A 19,836-nucleotide genomic window follows, 5' to 3' on the forward strand; every position below is an offset into this window, starting at 1 on the left:
AAAGATTAAAAAAGAATAAATAATTTATCCAAAGTACAGTCAATAAAATGATAAAGCTAACCTATAGAAATGCTAAAGTTCATGTGAATATTAATTATCTTCTTCCTTCTCTTGGAGTCATCCATTGTTTAAACAGAAAAGTCTTTATTTCACCAATCCTCTACTCATGAGACTTAAGGTTGTTTCCACATTTTCACCATTAACAAGCATAATCTTTGTGCACTTCTGAAATTAAATGTCTGGGAAGTAGAATTTCAGGGTCAAAAGTCATGGATATTTTTTATTTTATATGGCTAGTTTGTGCTATCATCTTTATAATTAAAAATATTAAAAGATTTTTGGGGGAATTGTATAGAACATATCTTAGGTGCCGCCTTAGATTCCCTCAGGGACATCAGCTCCTGAACCCCCAGTGGTGAGCTTTGCCTTAGGTGCCACCAATTCTGCTTGGCCCCTCACAGGTCCACCCCCTGGGATGACCAGTCAAATTCCTAGAAGAACCTCCTTCTTTGCTACTACTATATAGCCAAGCCAACCAGGCTTGTACCCCAAGTTTCTGGCTTCTCCCACCATTTCTAGACTTGGATGTGCGGCTGAGAAGGACCCAGATGGTGCAACCTCAACATGTCAGTTTAACCCTCTGGGTACATATTCTCACTAATGGGAAACCGGAAGGTGGGTGACACAGCAGGCAAATAAAGGCCATCCTTTCTTCTCAACTCCATATGGGCCATCCAGAAACATCTCAGATAGCTGTGCCGAGCTACCTGACTAACTGCTTTGGCCAGTGCAGTCCCTGGCTCATCATTTCCTTATCTCTCCCTTCCATTTTTTCCTCACACTTGGTCTATGGTAGTTTTCTGGCTCATCTAAGACAATAAATTTATGAAAGTGTTTTGTAAATTACAAACCACTTTGAAAAGGGAATGATTTTTATTACTGTGATTTTTGTTGTTTTCAAGCATACATAGGAGTGTATAGCCAGAATTTCATTTGGAACAAAATAATTAAGATCACCTTTATATTTAAATTTCACTACTCTTTATTAGTCTAAGAAGGATTTTCAAACATTTTTGATCTTTCTGATTCTATTTGCCTTGAGGGAAGTATAGTTAATTATAAGCAGCATAGAAATAATACCAGCAGTGCATTTCAGCGTGTTCCTATGGAGAGCAGGCTGGAATAAGGAGCAGGATGACATGCTTGTGTACTCCAGTGTGCGCCAATTCAGCATGATGCATACCCCTGGTGTGGGATTCCATGGTAGCATTAGAGATATGAAATGAGGCAGAAGTAGGATGAAAGAAAACTAGGATAAAAGAAAAATCAAGAACTTCCTAACTCTGCCCTACTTTCAAAGAATTATCTTCTATTTTACCAGATGTTATCTTTTCCAATTTCATACACACACATGCAACTTGTGGATAATTCATATTCAACTCTACCAACATTTACCGAAAACCCAAAGTATCTTCTCCTTCTGTGTTCTCTTATAGCACCCAATTCTGTCCATACTACTCTCTGCCATTAATGCTTACTTAATTATCTGTCTCTCTGGCTGGACTATAAACTATGGGACAGCAGGAGGCTGTCAGTTCTTCCCTCTGTCATATTCTTGGCATTTAACATTACATTGAATTTTTTAAAAAATGTTTCTTAAATGGTTAAGGAAAGAATGAATGAAGAAGGAAGATGAAATGACCATTTATCTGGCCTTGGTTTAGTGTATAGTGTATATATCCTCAGTCACAAACTTCAGCTTAAAACAAAGTAGATACTTAATAAATATATGTTGACCAATTGATGAAACAATTTTAAATTTATATAAAGATATCTGATGTTTGTCTTTTAACAACAAGGTTCAAAGTATTCCAAAATGTTCTTGCTTACATTTAGAGAACACAGACATATATAGAGTTGCTGCTTACTTTTAGAAATAGAAGTTCTTAAGGCCATGCCATTGGATTGAAGGCATGCTGGAGAATGGTAAAAACTGTCCAGGGGATTTGAATCATCATCTGCTTCTCGTAGCCAAGAAGGGTATTATGCTTTGGGGCCCACCCCATTGATATAGAGAGAATACTTTAGGGATAACTCTTCATAACTTGGACTCTGCCTTTATCAGAACATTTGTATGGAAATGCTACTCCAGGAAAGTTAGTCATGTACCAAGGACCAAAGAAAAGCATCCCAAGTTGGGCCAATGCTTATTTTGCCTATGCTACAAGCTAGATAAAACTCTGGATTAAATCAATACTTTCTTTGGCTTTATATATCTGTTCCTTAAGAGTATCTGATTTATCGCATTTACATTGTTCACATGGGAAGAGTAATACCTACAGAGATAAACCATTTTTCCTTCTTCCTGGTCATTTGAAGCCAAATTATTTTTAAAGGATCAGAGGTCATTTGAGGCTCATTGGATTATCTCAAGTGCCAGATTTCCTCCTTATTTTTGATACAAGGAACCATTTTCTGCAATGGGCATTTAAAATTCATGGCTCCCAGGGCTTTAGCAGTACTAGGAAGGCCCCTGCTGGCAACCTTATTAGCATCTCTGCCTCTTGATTTTTATTTAATTCCTTTTAATATTCCATCACAATGCTGACAGACATTATGGAACTAAGGGTTACAGCGTGAGAACAATATTTCACTATATCATTAAGCCTGCAGTGAGTTAATAAACTGCTCATAGTGTGCTTTGAGTTCATATACAAAGAGGCTAAATGAAAACAAAACCACACTTGTTGAATCACAGTTAATACGAAAGGAGAGAATATCGACATCAATTGTCCAAGTAGTACTTACACTAAAATGACAGTTTAGCACCTGGATTTTATATTTGTATCTACAAAAGAATGAAGTGGCTTTCCAATGGCAAAACAGGCATTTGAAAAATTGTCATTCTATTTTCTAAGCCCTAGGAAGTAGAAAGATGTTAGAGAGTATGGGTGTGATTTAAAAAAAAAAACAAAAACCAGAAAACAAAAAGACAGTTCATTAGAATGTTGGCATAGATCAAAAAGCTGTCTCATGTTCGGGATTACTTTCAAATTTTATATCATATTCACTTATAGCATCTCATTCTAGCTGGGAAGAATTTTCTGCCTTTGCAGAAAAGTTAGAGCTCCCCAACCTCTTGACCTCTCTTCCAATCTACCTGCCTGCCTCCCTCAGCACCAAGGGTACTCAAACTCTCCTGAGAACAGGAATCACCTGGGGATCTGGTTAAAATGCTAATTCAATGGGAGGGGCCCAAGAGTCTGTATTTCTAACCCATCCCAGGTGCTGTTGCTACTGCTGCAGAGACTAAACAACCACCTGTGAGAAAGAGCATCCTGAGATTAGTGTCCTAGGTCATCACAGAAGATTTAGACTGAAGTTAATCCAATACACATTTAATGAGATGCATCATTGTTCTCCTGTTAATTAATAAGTGGGTAGAAATAGTCAGCGATTTACAGATTCCACTTGATTTTCACAAAGTCAAGCCAAGCACTTTCTGCAGCTGATTTAAGAGCAAAACTATGAAGCTGTGAAGAGCCCTCTAGAGATCTTGGAATCAATAAACCAAGGCATGAGCTCTTACTCTTTTTTAGGGGTCACCCACCTTTTTAAAAACTATAGGTACTCTCCCCCCAAAACTGTACACATAGCCAAACAAATAATTTTACATATATCTGTTCCTAGACTCTTAAAAGCCCACATAAGAAAACAGTTCCAAGATGTCAATTTGAGAAATCCTGACCTCAGGGTGTTCTAGGAGGTAGGGAAAACAAGGAAACAAAAACATCTTTAACCTCTCAATGGGATATTAGGCAGCTTTAAAATACAACTCATATAGTAGAACTAAGTCAATTACCTAAAGGCACAGATTTAAAAATAAATAAATAAAAGATGGGGGCAAAGGGAGAATTTAAGATTTTATGACAAAAGCCATGGGAAATTCTCTGTACCCCAAAAGATGATGATGAACAAGAAAAGAAAAATAAAATCTTGTTTCAAAACAATCTTACCTCTTACATCTGGACTGGGTATCCTGCCTCAGTGTCTCAATGACTGGCCCCTGGGCCACTAGGCTCTGAATGTCCAAGGGTGCTTGATAAAATGCAGATTCCTGGGCCAAACCCTAGATCAACAAATCTCTGGACACACAGTTCAGAAATTTGCATTGTATAAGCTCCCAGGTGGTTCTTATGCACATTCTCAGGGTATATTAATGAAAGTAAGACACCTCCCCTGCCATTCAAAGCCCAGAAAGGAATTATATTCCTATATATGGCTGCCGATAGAATAAGGAAGCGATTTGAGAATAGTGATCCCAAATACATTCCTGAGTTGTGCTCATGATTAGAATAGGCTTTTAAATGCAACTGTCTTTGGGGAAATTAATTAATTAATTAATTTAAATTCAGGATATTATGGGGGTACAAACATTTTTGTTACATGAAATGCATCTGCCTTGCCCAAGACAGCTACAAGCGTGTCCTTCTCCCATACAGTGCACTCCGCTTCCATTAATTGTGGGTTTACCGCCCCCCTACACCTGACTGGCACCCAATGAGTATAACTACCTTGTGAACACCTTAGTGTTGGTCAGTTAGTACTAATCTTGTGGCGAGTACATGTGGTGCATGTTTTTCCATCTTGTGATACCTCACTTCAAAGGATGGGCTCATGCTTTATCCAGGATAATATAAGAGGTGCTAGTTCATCATTGCTTTTTGTAGTTGAGTAGTATTCCATGGTATACATAGACCACATTTTATTAATCCACTCATGTATTGTTGGGCACTTGGGTTGTTTCCACATCTTTGTGATTGCGAATTGTGCTGCTATAAACATTCTAGTGCAAATGTCTTTATTATAGAATGTCTTTTTTTCCTTTGGATAGATGCCTGGTTAGAGGGATTGCTGAATCAAATGATATTTCTATTTTTAGCTCTTTGAGGTATCTCCAAATTACTTTCCACAGGGGTTGTACTAATTTGCAGTCCCACCAGTAGTGTATAAGAGTATTCCAGTATCTCCACATCCACGTCAGCATTTGTTGTTTTGGGACTTTTTGATAAAGGCCATTCTCATTGGAGTTAGGTGACATCTCCTTGTAGTTTTGATTTGCATTTCCCTGATGATTAGAGATGTTGAGCACTTCTTTATATGTTTGCTGGTCATTTGTCTTCTTCTGAACAGTTTCTGTTCATGCCCTTTGCCTATTTATTGATGGGGTTGTTTGATTTTTCTTGTGGATTTTTCTTAAGTTTTATATAGATTCTTGTTATCAGCCCTTTATCGGATGTGTAGAAAGCAAGTATTTTCTCCCATTCTGTAGGTTGTCTATCTGCTCTAATGATAGTTTCCTTGGCTATGCAGAAGTTTGAGAAATTTAAATCTGTTTCCTGTCCTGCCCTCCTTTCCTCACTCCTTCCTTTCTCTTCCCCTAGAAGGAGGCTCACAAATTCTCCCCTTCTCCTTCTCTTTGAGACCTCTCATATGAATTGGCTATAATATACATTACACCACATAAAAAGTTTGATAAATAAAATAAATGGGTAGATAATAAAGGAAATGTCTAAATGACACATGTAGAAAAATCGCTTTGATATAGCTAAGTCTGTAAATGTAGGTATATGAATATCAGTGTCAATAAAAGCCCAAAATCTGTGGTTTTCAACCTTGGTTGCATATTAGAGTTTATAAAATCTCAGAGTCCTAATCTCAAACCCCAAAGGTTCTAATAGAAAAGATCTTAATAAGATAATTATGGTTAAGAGTTAAAGTCTTTGTGCCTTTATCTAAGATTAAAAAAAAACCATTAATAATTCTTACAATTAATAATACAACCAGTAAACATGTATGGAGTTTTACTACAGAAATAGTGATAAATATTTTACAGGCAATAGCTTTTTCAATTTTTATAGCATCTCCATGAAGTATGAGGTATGAAGAACATCATGTTTACCACTAAAGCTCATAAAGGTCAGGAACTGTCTCAAGGTCACAAAAGCAAAATACAGAGCTCTCCTTGGAACTCTAAGGAACACAGAAACATAGGAGCCCACACTGAACAATAAGCTACGCTTCCCTGTATGAATCTACGATTGAGAACCATTGCCCTCCATGTTTGTGTATATACCTGTGATACACACTCATACACATGTGTGTTTTAGAGAAAGAAAGAATGTGTGTATGTATATGCCCTGGCACAGAGCTAATTCTGCAGCTTAGGACACTTTTGCAGAAGAGTGATGTCCTCCTTTCAGGCTTTGCAAGTCCAGAGAGCTGCATGAGAGCAATGGTTCTGGTTCTCTGATGGGACAAGCAAGGAGAGAAGTTCACTAGAAAATGAAATGAGGATAGGAAGCAACATAGGAGGTCACCTGACACAAGCTTAAATTTGTTGTTTTACTGAAGACATGCTGTGCTCCCCGTTCCCCCTGCTGGTTGAAGGCTGCTATTTCATATGTGTCACATTCCTCTCAGACCTCTTTGTATACTCTGGAAAGGTAAAATAAAGACCAGCCAGGACAGGATGACAAGGAGGCAGGGAGGAATGGTGGATAGAACAGCTTGAGAACTAGCTAATTGGGGCTAAAAGTAGAGCACTCTTCCTCTAGAAAGATGTGCATACTCACAAATTGCAGATTTGTAGGGGCCTCACAATTCTGCTGGGTCACCCTGGTCTAAGTGATCCACAAGTCCCTTGAATATCCAGCAAAGGCAGACTTTGTCAAGCATCATTTAGCAGAAACCATGCCCATCTCTTACTTCCAATTCTGTCTTCTATTTATAAATAAGAAAACATTGACCCAAAGAGGTTAAGAGGCTCACCTGCTGCAACAGATCTGCTTAATGGCAGCCAACTGTGGAAGTTGAGTTTCCTGTTTCCAAAGCCCAGGTCCTCTTTCACCAGCCACATCCTACTAGGCAGAAAGCATGGGAGTGAAAGCAAAGATCCCAGCACCAGACCTGCCTGGCTTCAATCCTGGCTCTGAAACTTACTAGCTGTGGGACCTTGAGTGAATGACTTAACTTCTCTGCCTAAGTGTCCTCATTTATGTAATAGGAATAATGATAGTAATAATAATGAAAACTGATTCTGTGGTGCTTTGTCGTACAGTATCAGATATAGACTAATTTAATATATGTAAATGCCTTAGCACACAGTAATACAACAGATATGTTTATCATCATTATTGCTACTTTAATATTGCATATTATAATACCCAAGCAGTTAATCAGCACCTGTCATACATAGCATGGCTTTCAGACTTGTCTTCCAAGATGTTCCAAGAAACTCCAAACCTTCTTATTTTCCTCATCACGAGGTAGAGAGAAAACAAGAACTGTTACAACATATTCAGGGATTCACAGCACAGTAATATGAAGACAGGAATAAAGACCTCTCCTTAACTCTTGGGTCTACATACTCTATGCCTTGTTGCATGACCAGCATATTCATGTATTAGGATGAATCGTGTCCTCCCCAACCCAAAAATTCATCTCCTTCTCAGAGCCTCAGAATGTGATAAGGAAATAGGGTTACTGCAGATTTAATTAGCTGAGACGAGGTAGTACTGGAGTAGGGTGGGCCCTTAAGCCAATACGACTGGTGTCCCTATAAGAAGGAGACACACAGAGACAGAGGCACACAGGTGGAGAAGGCCACAAAAGAAGATACTGGAGTTATATGTCTACAAGCCAAAGGACGCCAAGGATTTCTGACAATACCGGAAGCTGTGCGAAAGGCACAGAACAGACGCCATTAAAGAGAACGCGGCACTGCTGCCACCTTGATTTCAGACTTGTAGGCTCCAGAGCTGTGAGAGAACAAATTTATGTTGTTTTAAGCCATTCAGTTTGTGGTAATTTGTTGTGGCAGCCACAGGAAGCTAATACACCCAGCCTACATTCCAGACCACTGTAAGACCTGCCCTGAGCTGCAGTGCTGCAATCTCTGGTTCTGTGAGGAGGAGCTGGGGGAGCTTTGTTCCCTGAACAGCTGAGGCAAGTGGAGTATTAATGGAAAAAAAAAACAAAAACAAAAACAAAAACCAACACTGGGACTGGGAGCCTTGAATGCTGAGTTCAGATAATTGAATTTCCTATAAAATTCCTCCCTATCAAACCATCTTAACAGTTTAAGTGCTTAGTTCCAACATTTATGTTTTCCAATTTAATCCCTTTTGATGCTATTATAAGTTGTTTACCCTGGGAAATAGCCTCTGAAACTCTGAGATTTGCATGTAGAAGGACTTACAGGGAGTACTTGCTGTAACTCTATCTGTGAGTGATGAGGAAAGCAGAATTGGGCAGAGGAAGTTGAACCGCAATGCAATTGCAGCAGAGGTCCCAGCTGATCCTACAGGGAGCACTAGAGCTGGAATAGCCCTTTGGAGTTGTCTGAACTGAGGCAAGGAGGCCAGGCCTTTGTACCCCCCACATAGACCAGCCATTGGATACAGGCTGCCTGTAGGGAGAAGCCATAGCTTTGGGCAAGGCAGCTTCCTTCAGCTACAGGCAATTCCTGGTGATGGACAAGGCTGTGAACAACCAGGGGAAATGAGTATCTGGGTCCTAAGGAGAGATCTAGAGGGTGGACTGCAATATCCACCATGTGTACGGATGAAGTCTTTCTGCCTAATCATCATGATATTAGAATGTGGCCACGAGAGATTCCACACCTGGACTAGAATTGCCTTACTCTGGGAAAGATTCCACTGGATGCTCTCAAATCATGTATCTAGTGACAGGTCTGAGAGGTCTCAGCACTACATTCTTAGGCTTTCCCCTTTCCCACCCACACAGTTTCCATTTCCGCCCATTGCACCAACTCTTAAATATCCATCTTAGAATGGCTTCTGATCACATTTGTACCATAGTGATTTCTTCCCCTTTTCTAGTTACCCATGACAGAAAGGATAATCATTTGACAACCTGGAAATTGCCATTTATTCATTTGTTCACTTATTCATTCATTCATTTGTCAGTCATCACACATTTTTAGTACCTACCCTATACTATACTAAGCACTGAAAAATATATGTAGATAGACAGATAGATAAAAGAAGAGATTGTAAAAGGCCTCACATGTCAAGATCAGGAGGTGGATTTTATCTACACATAATAAAGACACTTGGAAGGGGTTGTGGGCAGTACTGTGCCTTGAACAGATTTGTGTTAGTGCAAGATCCCTCTGTGGGGTTGGAGAGGACAGATTGCACAGAGGGCTTGCAGTACAGGGGAGGTAGCTTGTGGGTATAGAGAATTTAAACACCAATTGGGTCACTCTTCAAACCTCAGCTGAGTCCCCATCTTCTGCCTTTCTCTGACTAAGAACCACTTTGCTATCCCACAAGTTAGCACATTGCCAAGGAGCAAGTCGACAGCCTGCTTAGGTGGAAGTACTCACATCATCCTCCTAAGCCACCAGCAGCTCCTGGGGCCCAGCCACATGCCTTTGTATGTACAAACACAACATGTATGTGACCTCAGGTCACAAACACTCAGCACACAGCTGTCCACATAGACTGGATGCCTCTAAAAAATGAGCCCCAAAAGGATGCATCATTCCATTTTGGCTTTTCTCTCAACAGCCTCAATAGCTTTGGGCCAGTCCCTAATAGGTAAAGTAAATCTCTCAGTGGGTGGGATTTCCACATTAAATACAAATTATAGATCTAAGCGTATGACCTATCAGCAGAGACTATATCCCAAAGAAACTAAAGCAGGAGAATTTTTTTTTTAAATTAGCCTACTATAGAATGGAAAATAGAAGAGAAAATATCATATTAATAATAATTATTTGAAGGTAATAGCTTATGTTCTTTAAAGGAGCTCCAACATAAATGTCACTGTAAGAAATGATATTTCATTTCAATACTAACAAATCAGGTACTTAGTGTGCTGGGGGAGAAATGATTGGAACTACTTTAAAGTCGTGTTAACCAGAGAAACTGCAAAAATATTTATATTCTTATGAAGGAAGGAAGGAATGCCCCTCATGGGTGTATTTAAGGTTCCTCCATCTTTTGGATAAATGGTAATGCTAAACAAAAAATGGAAAGATGACCTTAGAATAATAACCTCAAGACTCAATTGGGACTCAGCTTCCCAATGTACAAAAATCATTTGCAATATGTTCAGGATGGAAATTTCTATACTGCTTTATAGCTCATGAACTTCATTATATACCTCAAATAAAAATCACCAAAACACCCAACTCTGGGCTGGCTTCCGTCCCATGGGGTGGGCACCCCCATGTGTAAAATTACTCACCATTCCCTCTCTCACTGTCTGCAATTCTGCTCAGTTACTAAACAATGTTTGTAAGGACGGGAAAACAAAAGGAAGGAGAAAACCAATCCATTCAGAAAGGTGTTTCATATTGAGAATGGGATTGTTGAACCAAAATCAGGTCTGGCACTGTTTGTGTTTTCTCTAGCCAGTTCTCTCTCCAGTCTTCCTTCTAGAGACCCCATGCAAAAACCAAGTGGAAAATTTCACAAGATAAATGCTGTGCCAGTACCTGAAAGCTGTCCTATTGGGTGAACCTCTTTCATTTTTTGTCATTGCCAACAGCCACTATGTACATTGCATAGAAGATAGAGAGTTGGTGAGGGCCTGAACCTATGAGTCATTTAGTTTTCAAACAGCTTCAAAGCACTGAGTTTCCAGCTGATTTATAGTGAATGGCATTGATACTTATGTGACTAGAAGCTGTTAGTCTGAGTTGGTACTTGGAGAAACAAAGTCAATAAAAGTCACCAATCCAATAAATCTGTGAAGGCCTGCATGGAGTTGTCTTTTAAACAAATGACTGGCTCGCTTCCATCAAGAGGCTTGCAGCTAGAGAGACACAAACCTATATCCATAAGGCCTTAGGTCACAATATTCCAGGCTTATTTTCCCAATGTTTTAGGTTTTGAATGACAAGAGAGTGAGCAGATTGCTGATGATATAACCTCCAAGACATTCATATATGTGTTTTCTTTCAGCCTTCACAAAGATCTTGTATGGCAGGAAGTAGAAGAATCGTCGTTAATATCTGCCTTTGACATACGAAACATAGATTCACAGTGGTAAGTAGCTTTCAACACTGTTGGTTAGTGGAAGAGTGAGATCTATGGTGGCCAATCCCATGTCCATCCAATGATATCTACTCTTCTTATTCTGCATCTACATTAGTGTGGGTAAATAGGATTAATTCGGCCTACTGATTTATTAATTTGGTAACAAAATTATTCTTTAAAGTGACTGTTTAGACTAAGTGGCTATTTGAAAGAAATAATGAGTCAAAATGAGTTTTCAGTAGCCCTGAGTAAAAAAAACTCTTTGGGTGGGAAGTTAGATAATGTTCTTCATCTGTTACTCCTTGAAATCCCATTGATAACTAACAGATTTCTACAAGCTCAGGATTGCATAGGTGCCAAGTGCTTCCTGGCTGTTCCAGGACAGTATTAAAGCCAACACAATGAGCTTAACACTGGTGAGGTACAGGTATTCTTGGGGTTTAATGGAAGTCACCAAGGAGTAGTCTGTCAGCTTGCCTAAGAAATTTACAAGAGTCTATTACCCTGGCACTGTCAAAATGTCCCTTATTTATGCTCCTCTATGGGGGAGTGGGAAGAGCAGCCAGGACAGCCTGCTGCAGCAGCTATCCAGCTGCTCATGCAGTTAATATAGCTGTAGAAAGAATGTGATTTATACAAGAGCACTTTCCCTTGACACTAGCATACAGGGTCATACGAGACCCACTCATTCTAGGAGACCCATGTCACAAACACACACTTTTTTGTGCTCTGGAGACAGCAGGGTAACACAGAGAGCTGCAGATTTAGATTGGCACAGAAGACAGAGAAACACAATAGATATATGTATTGACAGTATCTATAGACCAAGCTATGCCATTTATGATGCATATGGGACTAGTACACTGGTTGCAAAAGGCAACAACAGATTTTCATGCATAGAATACAGCCAGGCAGACAGAGATTCTATAAAAGTTGGAGTTGCACATCAAAGGGAGGCTCCCTGCTGCTTGCTGGTGAGGGCAGCTGATGAAGGAACCAAATTGGAAGGCACGCATGCATTGCTTCCAGGATCAACACAGATGATGCTGAAGGTAAAGGCAGTCATTGAACCAATTTTTCAAGACAAGGTAGTGAGGTCAGACTCCACTTGGAGGCTTCTTCCCCTTTCAGGTGAGAAAGCAGGAATGAGGGGCCTATTAGAACTTACCATTTCCGGGTATTGCTGCCGAACAGCAAGTATGGGTATCCTGCAGTTCACATACCTGGTACGGGCCCTGGTTGCAGCCACAGTAGCTGCTTTCCATGGTGTAGCTTCTGGACACCCCCATCTCTCTCCACACCACTACCCGGGCCGTGGAGGCTCGAGATTTCTCCACGAGGAAGCTGCAGCTGCTCATTGTGAATGCTGGCGCTAGCTTATCAAGAATTTTGGGAAGAGTCTACAAAAAGAAAAAACAGTGATCAGTCGCCAGTGATTGGAAATATTCATCATAAAAAATAGCTTCTCAATATTTACTAAGCATCTCTATGTATAAATACTTAAAATACGTTACTACGAATCGTTTATTGACTGTACAAAATAGATGCCAAATTTTTTATTGCTTTTCAGAGGAGGAAACTGAGGCTTAGAAAAGTTATAAATAAATAGCTTAAGTCCCACAACTATAAAGCATCCAGAGTGGGATCCAACGCCAACCTGGCCAACTTCAAAGACCATAATCTCTGAAGGCCACTTTCTGCATTGCTGTGGACCTGTGCTGCGTGCATACATTCTGCCTCATACGTGGATGAACTGAGCCTATGAAAAGCCACAGATTTCACAGGGGATTGTAATTTAAAGAGTGACTCCATCCATTCTTTCCAGCTTCACTGTTTCTTAGCAGGGTCAGACTAGGGACTCTTCACTTATCTCAGAAGGTCCTAGGGGCCAGCGATGATTCTTAAGCAGGAGCACATATAAAGTTCCCTTGTTTCCTACAAGTATGTGATGGCCAAAACGAACATGTTAGTCTTAACCTCTAAGCCACAAATCTGAGGCTGAACGAATTATAATATTCCTAAATCCATCCTCTCTGGGTTCAAATGCCCCACCTTTTCCTGGGGTAAAAATGTTTTATTTATAACCACTTCATCTCCATTTAGAAGTCATCTGTAGACTCTTGTCACTTTGACTGACAGAGAGGGGGCGTCCAGCCACTGGACCTCCTCCCCAGGGGATGATGACTCAGAGTTGATAGTTCTTGGATCAGCAGAAGTACTGCACTTAGATAGACCCAGACTTGTCACATTAACAGGAAGGGTTTTCCAGTCTTGACAGAATATACACAAACTAACATGTAACATAAAGTTATGTACATTAAACAGCGAACCTTTAGGCTTTTAGACAATTGTGGGAAGAAGGTAGAGAAGCATAAACAAATTGATGAGAATACGAATGAAAAAATTATTTATAAAGAAGTGTTGTTTTGTTAATTTCTAGAACATTGAACAAATCTATGAATCTCCCTGGTACTTACTTTCCTCATGTTTAATATAACTTAATTACATTATATAATTATTAATTATATTATGAATTATATTATATATAAGTATATATTAACATATGAATTATATTATATATAAGTATATAACATAATTATTAATACAATTTACCATCATCTCTAAGTTCCCACATAGCCTCCAGACCTACAGATCATTTGACAAAGGAAAATGAAATGCTAATATTTTTCTCACTTGAGTTTCTGCAATTGCCTCAATGAAATCCTAATTGATTTCATCATTTCCACTCTTCTCCTTTCCTCCCTGAATTCCTGACCCCATTTGTTTTCCTTCCAAATATTCATCACAATTGCAATTAAATTATTGGATATATATTAGTTGTTTATTTTCGACCTTCTTGGCAGCCTAGAAGTTCCCTGAGGGCAGATCTGTGTCTTATTCACAGGAAAATCTCTGCACATTGAGCAGTGTGTTGCTCATAGAGGGTACTCCATAATTATATGTTGAAATAAATAGAATTTGCTAGTCCAAACCCTTAAGTAACTGCTTAAATAGACATAAATACACTATGTATATATACTACAACTCCAGTGATTGAGAATATCCATGTTTCATTCTGTTGCAGAAAGTTTACTCTTGCACCATTTAAATGATCTCCTCTTTCTTACTTAAGTGAACTTATTTTTTTATTTTGTAATTTGTGTCTCTTTTAATATATAAAAAAGAGTTTTTTGGAGCAGTTTTAGGTTCAACAGTAAAATTGAGTGGAAGGTACAGAGGTGTTCATATATGGGAGTACGGGGTATGTGGAATGGCCTCTCCCATTATTAACATCCCCCAGCAGAGTGGTACATTCGTTGTAACTGATGAACCTGCACTGACACATCATCATTACCTAAAGTCCATAGTATAACTTAGGGCTCATTTTGGTGTTATATGTCCTGTGGGTTTGGACAAATGTATAGGTGATGTGTATCCAACATTATAGTATCATACAGAATGATTTCACTGCCCTACAAATACTCTGTGCTCCACCTATTCATCCCCCCTTTTTTTCTTCCAGCAAACTCCTGGCAACCACTGATCTGTTTATGGCCTCTATAGTTTTGCTTTTTCTAGAATGTCATATAGTTGGAATTATATAGTATGTAGCCTTTCCAGATTGGCTTCTTTTGGTTAGTAATATCAAATTAAGTTTCCTCTGTGTCTTTTCCTGGCTTGATAGTTCTTTCTTTTTAGTGATGAATTATATTTTACCATCTAGATGTACCACAGTTTACTTATTCATTCACTTACTGAAGGATGTCTTGATTGCCTCTCAGTTTTGGCAATTATAAATAAAGCTGCTATTAACATCTATGTGCAGGGTTTGTGTGTGTGTGTGTGCGTAGAAATAAGTTTTCACTTCTTTTAGGTAAATTTCAAAGAGTGAGATTACTGGATTATATGGTAAGAGTATGTTTAGTTTTGTAAGAAATCACCAAACTGTCTTCCAAAGTGCCTATGCCATTTTGCATTCCCACCCACAGTAAAAGAGAGGTACAGTTGCTCCACATCCTTGCCAGCATTTGATGCTGTTGGCATTCTCGATTTTGGCCATTCTAACAGGTATGCAATGAGAGCATATTGTTGTTTTAATATGTATTTCTCTGATTACATGTAATGTGGAGCATCTTTTCATACACTATTTGCTACCTGTAGATCATGCTGAGTGAGGTGTCTTTTCAGATCTTTGGCCTATTTTTTAATCAAATTTTATGTTTTCTTATTATTGAGTTTTGTGTTTTTCATACAAACTCTGAGTTCTTATATAAACTCTGTTGTTCCAGATACCAGTCCTTTAATAGATGTCATCTGCAAAATATTTCCTTCCAGTCTGTGACCCATCTTTTAATTCTCTTTACAGTGTCCTTTCATAGAGCATAAAATTTTTAATTTTAATAAAGTTCAGCTTATCAATTCTTTCTTTTATAGATTATGTTTTAAGTGTCATATCTAAAAAGGCATTGCCAAGCCCAAGGTCATCTAGATTTTCTCCCATATTATCGTATAGTTTTATCATTTTGCATTTTATACTAAGTCTGTGATCCATTTGGAGTTAATCTTTGTGAAGGGTTTAAGGTCTTTGTCTAGATTCTTTTTTTTTTTTTTTTTTTGCATGTGGATAACCAGCACCATTTGTTGAAAAGACTCTTTGCTCCATTGTATTTCCTTTGCTCCTTTGTCAAAGATCAGTTGACAATATTTATGTCGTTCTATTACTGGGCTCTCTATTCTGCTCCATTTGTCTATCTCTATTCTTTCAGCAAGGCCACACTGCCTTGTATACTACAGCTTTATAGGAAGTCATGAAGTTGGGTAGTGTCAGTCCTCCAACATTGTCCTTCTCCTTTATATTGTGTTTGCTGTGCAGAGAATTTTGTCTCTCTATATAAACTTTAAAATAAGTTTTCTGATGCCTACAAAATAACTTGCTGGTATTTTGATTGAGATTGCATTGAATCTATAGATAATTTGAGAATAACTGACATCTTGACAATATTGAGTCTTCCTATCCATGAACATGAATCTCTCTCCATTTATTTAGTTTTTTTTTAATTTTGTTCATCAGAGTTTTGTAGTTTTACTTATGTAGTTCTTATTCATATTTTGTCAGATTTATAACTAAGTATTTCATTTTAGGGGTGCTAATGTAAATGGTACTATGTTTTTAATTTTAATGTCCACTTGTTCATTACTAGTATACAGGGAAGCAACTGAATTTTGTATATTATCCTTGTGTGACACCACCTTTCCATCATCACTTATTGGTCTCAGGAACTGTTGGGGTTATTTTTGTCAATTTTTCCAGATTTTCTACATAGATGATCACAACATCGTGAACAAAAACAGTTTCATTTCATACTTCCAATCAGTATGCCTTTATTTCCTTTCTTTGTCTTATGGCATTGGTATAATTTCCAGTACAATTGTTTTAATGTCCATGGGATCTGTAGTTATTTCCAATGTTTTATTTCTGATATTAGTAATTTGTGTCCTCTCTCTTTTTTCCTAGTTAGAATGGCTAGAAGCTTATTGATTTTATAATATATTTCAAATAACCATATTTAGATTCATTGATTTTCTCTTTTGATTTCCTATTTTATACCTCATTGATTTCTGCTATATTTTTGACAAACAAAAATTGTATATATTTTATTAATCCACTCCTGTATTGATGGGCACTTGGGTTGTTTCCACATCTTTGCAATTATGAATTGTGCTGCTATAAACATTTGAATGCAGATGTCTTTTTTATAGAATGTCTTTTGATCCTTCGGGTAGCCACAAAAAAGAATGGTGATCTAACAGCTCTTGTATTATCCTGGATAGAGCTGGAACCCATTCTAAGTGAAGTATCACAAGAATGGAAAAACAAGCACCACATATACTCACCATCAAATTGGTATTAACTGATCAACACTTAAGTGCACATTTAGTAGTAACATTCATCAGATGTTGGGCAGATGGGAGAGGAGAGGAGGGGATGAGTATATACATACCTAATGGGTACAGTGCGCACCGTCTGGGGGATGGACATACTTGATGATCTGACTCAGGTGGGGCAAAGGCAAGATATGTAACCTAAATGTTCGTACCCCCAAAATATGCTGAAATAAAAAAAATTATATATATTTAAGATGTACAAAATGATGTTTTGATCTGCTCTATTTTTTTCTTTCTTTCTGCTTACTTTGGACTTAATTTGCTCTTCTTTTTCTAGTTTCCTAAGATGGAAGCTTAGATGATTGATTTTAGATCTTTTCCCTTTTCTAAGATATGCATGTGACACTATAAATATCCCTCTAAGTATTGCTTTTGCTTCATTACACAAATTTTGACAAGTTGTGTTTTCATTTTCATTTAATTCAAAATACGTTCTAATTTCTCTTGAGAATTCTTCTCTCACTCGTGTTATTTAGAAGTGTGTTGTTTAACCTCCACCTGTTTTGGAATTTTCCAATTATCTTTCTGTCATTGATTTCTAGTCTAATTTGATTGTGTCTGAGAGCAGATATTGTATGATTTCTATTCTTTTAAGTTTAAAGTATGTTTTATGGTCCATAATGTGGCCTATCTTGGTAAATGTTCCATGTGAGCTTGAAAAAATATGTATTATGCCATTAATAGATGACGTATTCTATAGATGTCAATTATATCCAGTTATTGATGGTGTTGTTGAATTCAACTGTGTCCTTACTGATTTTCTTCCTGATGGATCTGTCCATTTCTGATAGAGAAGTATTGAAGGATCCAACTATGATAGTGAATTCATCTGTTTCTCCTTGCAGTTCTATCACTTTTTTTTCCTTGATTACCAGAGGTTTATTACGCCAAAGTTGAAGACGCACCAGGGAAACAGGAATCACAGACAGATCTGTGTATATTTTCCCGAAGGGCAATTTGGAATTTTCAGCATTTTAAAGACATATAGAAGGAAAAAAAGACAAGGGGGTAGTAGTGAGAAAAAATGGTTATATTCTTGTGTGACCCAGGAAAATCTACATTTTATGTAAGATAAGGCAAATGTTAGAACAGAAAAGGGGAGTGACAGAAGCATCAATTATGTAGATGTCCTTGGGTAGGTGGAAGAATGTTTGATCGTGTCTTGTCTCTGTTCTGCTGCTTGAATATTCCCTGGAAGAATGTTTTCTTTATGGATCTCTGTGTAGGAAGCTTCTCATACCATATTGCCTGAAGTTCTATCACTTTTGCCTCCTGTATTTTGATGCTCTGTTGTTAGATGTATACAGGTGAAGGATTTTGATGTGTCTTCTTGGAGAATTGATCCTGTTATCATTATGTAATGCCTTTCTTTGTTCCTGATAACTTTCCTTACTTTTCAGTCTGTTCTGTCTAAAATTAAATCAGCTACTCCCTCTTTCTTTTGATTAGTGTTAGTATGGTATATCTTTCTTTATCCATTTACTTTTAATCTGTATGAGTTTTTGTATTTAAAGTGGGTTTTTTATAGACAACATGTAGTTGTGCCATATTGGTTGATCTACTCTGACAATCTTTGTCTTTCAACTGGGGCATTTAGATCACTGACATTCAAAGTAGTTATTGATATAGTTGGATTATTATCTACCATATTTGTTACTATTCTCTATTTGTTGCCTTTATTCCTTGTTTCTATTTTTGTCTTCTACTCTTTTTCTGCTGTTTGTGGTTTAAATAGAACATTTTATATGATTCCATTTTTTTATCCTTTCTTAGCATATCACTTTATTTTTATTTTTTTCTTTAGTGGTTGTCCTAGAGTTTGCAATATACATTTGCAGCTAATCTAAGTGCACTTTAAAATAACAGTGCACCACTTTACAGGTAGTATGGATACCTTATAATAACAAGATAATCCTCATTTCTCCCTCTTACCTCTTGCATTTTTACTGTCATTCACTTCACTTACATATAAGCATCTATACATGTTTGTGTATGTGTGTATACATATATAAACAATCAAATATATTGTTGCTATTATTATTTCAAACTGTTATCTATTAGATCAATTAAGAATAATAAAAATAAAAATTTTTATTTTACATTCACTTATTCCTTCTTCAGTGCTCTCCCATTCTTTATGTAGATCCATTTTCCTGACTGATATTATTTTTCTTCTCTCTAAAGAGCCTCTTTTAGTATTTCTTACAAGGCAGGTCTCTTTGCATCAAATTTCTTCAATTTTTGTTTATCTGAGAAAGTCTTTATTTTCCTTCACCTTTGAAATATAATATCATAGGTTGTAGAATTCTAGGTTGGTTGGGGCTTTTTCCCAATGCTTTAAATATTTCATTCCACTCTCTCTTCTTGTTTGCATGGTTTCTGAAGAGAAGTCAGATGAAATTCTTAATTTTTTTTCTTCCATAGGAAAGAATTTTATTCCCTCTGGCTTTCTTCAGTATTTTTCTTTACCTTTGATTTTCTGTAGCTTCAAAATAATATTCCTAGGTGTAGGGGGTTTTTTTGGCATTTATCCTGCTTAGTGTTCTCTGAGCTTTCTAGATCTGTGGTTTGGTGTCTGACATTAAATGAACCTGTATTTGTTAGATAATAAAGCCCCTGTACCAGCGACCACAAATTCTATCAATTGCATGTACCCTGGAGAGCTTCACTAGCTATGATCACTTCACTAGATCCCAGTGGACGTGGGATTTATAATGTGAAATGCAGTATCCTTTCCTTCATCTCCTCAGTGGCAGTTATCTATTTGTTAAATAATAGGTTCCAAAACTATGGCATTTATAGTAGATTTTCATTCTAT

At 37.6% G+C, this 19,836-nt stretch overlaps 1 protein-coding gene across 1 annotated transcript in view; it reads right to left on the reverse strand.

The window, feature by feature from the left end:
- Positions 1 to 19,836, reverse strand: part of AGBL1 (AGBL carboxypeptidase 1) — a 439,634-nt gene that overhangs the window by 88,022 nt on the left and 331,776 nt on the right. Inside the window, 3 exon segments of the mRNA XM_069465752.1 lie at positions 4,662 to 4,674; positions 10,554 to 10,596; positions 12,299 to 12,472. Coding sequence (XP_069321853.1) covers positions 4,662 to 4,674; positions 10,554 to 10,596; positions 12,299 to 12,472 — 230 coding nt within the window.

The sequence above is a fragment of the Eulemur rufifrons genome, chromosome 3 (assembly GCF_041146395.1).
Source record: "Eulemur rufifrons isolate Redbay chromosome 3, OSU_ERuf_1, whole genome shotgun sequence".
NCBI classification, from domain to species: domain Eukaryota; kingdom Metazoa; phylum Chordata; class Mammalia; order Primates; family Lemuridae; genus Eulemur; species Eulemur rufifrons.